At 48.4% G+C, this 6,000-nt stretch overlaps 1 protein-coding gene across 2 annotated transcripts in view; it reads right to left on the reverse strand.

The window, feature by feature from the left end:
* FAM117B (family with sequence similarity 117 member B) overlaps window positions 1-5,317 on the reverse strand; it is a 68,227-nt gene extending 62,910 nt beyond the window's left edge. Inside the window, exons 1-2 of one of the 2 annotated variants that reach the window (XM_043910370.1) lie at window positions 4,853-5,184; window positions 4,400-4,575 (exon numbers count right to left, since the gene is read on the reverse strand). Coding sequence is in view for 1 of the 2 variants with exons in the window: in XM_043910369.1 (XP_043766304.1) it covers window positions 4,400-5,000 (601 nt within the window). In the remaining variant the exon portion in view is untranslated. Of the gene's footprint in view, window positions 1-4,399 lie in introns of both variants that reach the window. The other variant, XM_043910369.1, reaches the window with a different exon arrangement.
* Between the last annotated feature and the right edge of the window lie 683 nt (window positions 5,318-6,000).

Raw genomic sequence — 6,000 nt, forward strand, 5'->3', positions numbered from 1 at the left:
GTGAATTTGCCCAAAGTTAAACAGCTACTAAGTAAGCAGTAATACCAGGATTTGAACTTGACAGTCTGGCTCTACTGGTATTATGCATGGGATACATTTGAATTCACATTCTATCCTAGGCTATTCTGTAAACTTATCTTCCTACTCTCTTTTTCGACTGCTTGCTCTTTCCTCCCCAAACATCCTATACTCTACATTTTAAGACACAGGATTGAATATGATATGTATATGTTCACATCTCTATGACTGTAAAATTCTGGTCCTCTCTTTCCAACTCAAAGCAAAATCCATCTCCTCTGAATTTCTATCTTCACTCCCTACAGAATTACTCACTTCTCTATGAGCCCAAAGCACTCATATTACATACTTAGGAACCTGTCTTATAAGGCTGGTTTGTGTCTTTGGAGTTCTCTTTTACATTCCTATATTGCACAGTTGAGGAGGGCATGGCAACCCTCTCCAGTATTCTTGCCTGGAGAATCCCCATGGACAGAGGAGCCTGGCGGGCTATGGTCCATGGGGTCACAACTGAGCGACTAAGCACACTGCACAGTTACTAACACATAGAGTAGTTCAAAGATTACAGAATTGAACTTAATATAAATTCTACTAGCCAAGATGCTGAACTAATAATAAGGTTCCAGTTGCCTCATCTTCAATGTTTGTAAAATAAAGATATTAAAACCAAAAGGATTCACCTGAATGTGTGAGATTACCAGCAATCCTCCAAATGTTTAGAAACACCTAAGTCTCAAAGCTGCACACTTCACAAAGTACTAGAAAGCAGAAGTCTAAGATGGCGCCAACATGAAGTTCCCTTTCACTACTTCCTGATTATTAGTCCAGAGAAGTCCGTCTCTTATTGCTGCTCTTGCCACACCCCCAGCTCAATTAACAACCAAATTCATACACGACAAAATGCATCCAAAGTAATGGAAAAATGAGCAAAAACACAACTTGCTGTCTACCTATCAGTCAGCCATACTGCAAAAATGACTTTTACACATACTGTATGAATGCCTTTTTCTCTAAAGAGGAGTTTTCAAACTATTTCCCTTTGTTGCTTCTAGTAACTGTTTTTCAAACACAGAATTCAGCAAAATCAAACAGGTGGCAAGGTACTTTCAAGATCTGGAGTAGGTAGGGCCTGGGAACTTGCATTTTTAACAAAGACCCTAAGTGATTCTGATACAAATGAACCACAGATTACACTCCAAACAGTTCTGGCTGTTCTTGGCAACTTGAAATTTCATACAACCAGGAAAACTAAGCCTACAGTGGCAATTCATGCTCTATCCACTAAAACTAGCAGCAAAAACTAGTATAGCACACAATAGCTAACTTTTATACTGAGGTACTGTGCTGGGTATTTTTCACTTTTCTTACATTTATTCCTTACCACTGTATGAAGTATCATCACCGATTATCTTAATACAAATGAGAAAGTTAAGGGATAGAAAGTTAATCACTTCCCCACATCATATGGCTTTTAAGTGGCAGAAGACACAATGTCTACCCAAAGCCTATGCGCCTGCCCTCTTTGTGCCCCCTCTCTACTGGTAACACATCTGTCTGATATTATACAGAGTAAAACAGTCAGGTAAAAGGAGGGAAGGAACAAAACCTTCACCTTCTTCACCATTTTCTCTACAGTCAACACTGCTGCCTAGTTATCTTCTCTAAGCCCTAATGAAAAACCACTTGGCCCTGGAGATGGCAGGCACTGAGGGTGGGAAGTTGAAACTATCTGTCAGGGACAGGTGCTTGGATTACCTTACAGTCCTCAAGAGAAGGAAGTTCTCAATCAGCCAATGAGTAACTGTAACCCCGGGGGAATAAAGCAACTGTGGAGGGAGCTGACTGAATAGGGACACCCCTCAAAAGATCCTGAGACATTCAAACAGGGGACTTTCAGACAGGATTCCTAACAAAGATCAGGGCATCCAACTCACCTACAAGCTGACTGCCTCACCTAGATGGACCCTGGAATTTGAGTTACTTGAGGTTTATTTAATAAGGTAGACCCCCGCCTCTACCAATAAGGACGTCTGCATTTCATTGAAGCTGAAAACCAGCAGTGATCTCCTTTAAGCAAAAAGGGAGTCTCTTGATGTGCACCTGAAACTCTGTAAATCAACTATGTTTCAATTAAAAATAATAAAGGACTTCTCTGGTGCCCAGGGGTTAAGATTTCACACGTCCACTTCAAGGGACACAAGTTGGATCCCTGGTCAGGGGAGATCCCACATGCCATGTAGGGCGGCCAGGAAAAAAAAAAAAGAGGAATAAAAAAAATTTTAAGGAAGTCTCATGATTTATCCCTTTTCTTTCAGATTTAGTTTGTGCTAAGAGGACAAAATCAGAAAATACTTGTCCCACTCTGCATAGAAGTTCACTAGAGTGAAACAAGAACACATTCCTGGGAAGGAAGCTATGAGAGACTCAGACAGTGTAACTCAGTAACAAGCAGTATCCCTTTTTCACACCCAAGAGAGAGCGCTCCACTGGAAGAAAAGGGTTTTATTTTTCTGGGCTTTTTTGTTTGTTTGTTTTTGTGGGGAGGAGAGGGCTAATGAAAAGAGTCCATTTTACAGCATGAATACTCTATGAAATGACAGATCTGAGAGAAAGAAGCTTTGGGAAACATGAAAAGTGGGCATATGAGGAGTCTGAGATAAGAAAAGAGCACCTTCTTCCACACATTCCCAATACTTAATTTAACCCGGGTCTCATCAGGTCGCTACTTTTTAAGGGTCAAATAGTTGAGAGAGTAGTCAGATGTTGTTATCAGACCATCAGATCACCACCAGCTTCCTCCATCTTAACTGCCTACCTAAGTAGCTCTACTTTCCTTCCACCTCCACATTACGCCGGCTCCAGAAGGTTGAAAGCAAACTCAAATCAATTATGTTCACCAGATACCTCTTAAGAGTTGCTTGGAAAGCTAAGCACATGTCATTTTTGGGGTGCTGTATATGTCCCCAGTACTATCTTACACACCATGAAGCTTCCTCCTTGATACAATGTAAAAGACACGGTTTTGGAGTACCACCCATCAGAGTTTAAATATCCACTCCACTGCCTGCTCTCCAAAATCTCCTGTGAGTTAAAGTAAGATCCAGGAAGTAAGTCACTCAGTAAGTAGGAGCTCAATAAGTAAGAGCTATTATTTGAGGGAGAGGGATTTTTTTTTCAACGTTTAAAAAAAAGCATTTTGCATGTTTGAAAGGTTTCAAACAGTACTCTTGTTTTAGTCAGAAAACATTATCAATCATTTTTCAGGGCAATTCTCTCCCCTCAAAGTATCCACCATCTAAAATCTTTGATGAAATAAACGGTAGAAAAGATTCACCCCATTCCCTGCAATTCTGAATGAGCCCTTGAAACCACTTCGTTATCATTTTTATTTGGTTAGGAAGTACTGCACTAAGTTTCCTGAAATATCCAGCCATTCTGCCTAAAAATTCTAACAGAAGTTTCCCAAACAGGGTAAGACAACGGTAGATGCTGGCAGTATTAAAAACACAAGCTAGAAACCACACATTCCTCTTTTCAGTAGATTCTACAAAGACAACCAGATGATAAATATTATCTCTTTCAATTTCTACAGTCTGAATTTCTCTTGAATGACTCCTGAGGAATTCAACAGCTCCATTCAGGACCTTTCCCAAAAAAGCTCCCAGGTCTAAAGAAAAACAATTTTTAGGTCCCTAAAATAAGAACAAGGAGACAAACCTTTAGGTCTTGTTCTTTTTTAAAAAATGGTTTTATATCCTAAACACAAAATCAGTGTATCAGAAATACACCAGACCCTCAAAGCCCATAAACCTCCCAAAGGAATCTTGCTTAACTTACTTCTCACTTCTTGCTACCCACTTAGTCTTAGGGAATGCGAACACACTCCCAGCCTCAAGTCTCTTCAGGGACCCAACGAGACCTGCTATGCTAGTGCCCTCAAGTTCCCCAAATCTGACATTGTTTTGTGAAAGAGAAACGCTTAGCAACAAACATGTACTATACTAACATTAACCATGTCACTAAAGTGACAAACTACTCTTAGCCTCACTCCCAAGGGAGGGTAAGCAATAACCAGGGGGCGGCCAGAACCCCAGGTTTATCATTAACACATCTGCCTAGGCACAAGGTTAGCGGCTGCACCTCCACGGACCGGCACCAACTCAAGGCTGACGGAGGGATGAATGAGGCGGCCCGGGAGCGGCGGAGGGGACGCGGGGCCGGCCCGGGAAAGGCGGGGCCGCACCGCCCAGGCCCCGCCCCAGCCCCGCCCACGGCCACCCCGGCACCGCGGTAGCGCCGCAGTCCCCGCGCGGTAGCGGCGCGCGCCCCGGACCCCTTCCCGCCGCCGCCTTTCCCTCCTCGCGCAGCCCCCAGCACGTACCTGCTTTGCAAACCGGGGCGCTCGGGCTCCTCCTCTCCGGGGAGCTTCGGCTGTGCTCCGGGGACCTCCTCCGGTGCCGGACGCGGGCTGGGGGTGGGGCCGCGCTCACCTCTCCAGTCCACAGGTGGGTGGGCGACGAGCAGGGCGACGACACGGTTCCCAGCAGCGGCGGCGGCGGCGGCGGCCGTGGGGGGCTTCCGCGGGCTCCGGGCGCGGCGGCGCGCGTGGGGCTGGTGCCTCGCGTGGACGTCGCGGACGCGCCCGTCTGCGTGGCCACCGTGGGGCTGGTGCGCGCGGCCGCACTCCCGCCGCCCCGCGTGGGGCTCGTGCTGCGCGAGGCGGTGCGCGGGGCCCCGCCGGTGCCGCCGCCGCCCGAGGGGCCTGAGGCGCCACCACAGCAGCCGCCGTTGTTGTTGCCGCCGCCGCCGCCGCCGTTGCTCCGCGTGGGGCTGCCATGTTGCTGCTGCTGCTTCAGCTGGAACGGAACCGTCGCCCTCATGGGCTGCAGGCGGCTCCCGGATCCCCCGGCCGTGGCGACCGCACTGCCCCCGAGGGAGCCGGCCGGCGTGGGGGACCCATTGCGCCTCACCCGCTGGGACATGGTCCCCCCTCCCGGGTGACTGGGCGAGACGTGGGGTGGTTTTGTTGTTAGAAGGCAGGGGGAGGATTCTCGAGGCTGGAGGGAAGGCCTCCGCGACGGGGTGACGAAGCCGGAGTCTGGGGTGCTGGGGGCGCCCGGGCCGCAGCCGGCAGCAACGAGGTGGTGCAGCCGTCGCCGCCGCTGCTCCTCCTCATCAACAATAGTGTCTCCTTCGCTGCCCCCGCCCCCCGCGAGCGCTCATTGGTGCAGCGTCAGCCGCGCTCGAGCCGCTCCACCGCGCCCATTGGCTGCGAGGAGCTCGGGTCCCGGGCCCCCGGGCCTTAGAGAACCTGGGTTTGCGCGGAGACCGTCTGCTCTTTAAAGAGAAAGAGACCCGCCCCCCCGGGGGGAGGGGGAGCGGAGGAAACAGGCTGTGTGTATGTGTAGTGTGTGCGCGCGCGCGCGTGTGAGTGTACACGTGAGTGTACACGCGTGCGCGCGCGCCTGGCCACGCGCATCTTTCCCTTCCCACTGGGGGGAGCCCTGGGGACTCAGATTCTGGAATATTGCCAAAGGGATTGCCCCCGAACCAGAGCGGTCCCCAGGGATGTCTCAAGTCTTTCCCCCCCAACTCATTTCCTTAACTCAGTATTTACTGGCAGTCTGTGTTCCTGAGTCTCTTTCTGGCTTTTTTCCCCCCTTGATCTTTTTGTTCTGTCCTAATTCCATCAACGTCTGGACAGGGCTCAAAGGAAAAGAAATTTAATTAATGTTACTGGCATTTTACACCTTGTCTCTCTTTTTTTTAAGCTCTGTAGAGAGCCAAATCTTAGAAAGATTAAAACTGCTGGTTAGAATGCCATTTTAGATTGTATCAACGAAGTCCAGTGACCAAATGTTGTTAGTACATCTCCTGTATCTCAAGTAATGAAGAATCTATTTCAATCAACCACTTCCGAGTTTCCGGATACCTTGGAAAGATGATTGTTGCCTTACAAGTTTGTTAAGTGCCATAGTTTTC

The sequence above is a fragment of the Cervus elaphus genome, chromosome 8 (genome assembly GCF_910594005.1).
Source record: "Cervus elaphus chromosome 8, mCerEla1.1, whole genome shotgun sequence".
Lineage (NCBI taxonomy): Eukaryota > Metazoa > Chordata > Mammalia > Artiodactyla > Cervidae > Cervus > Cervus elaphus.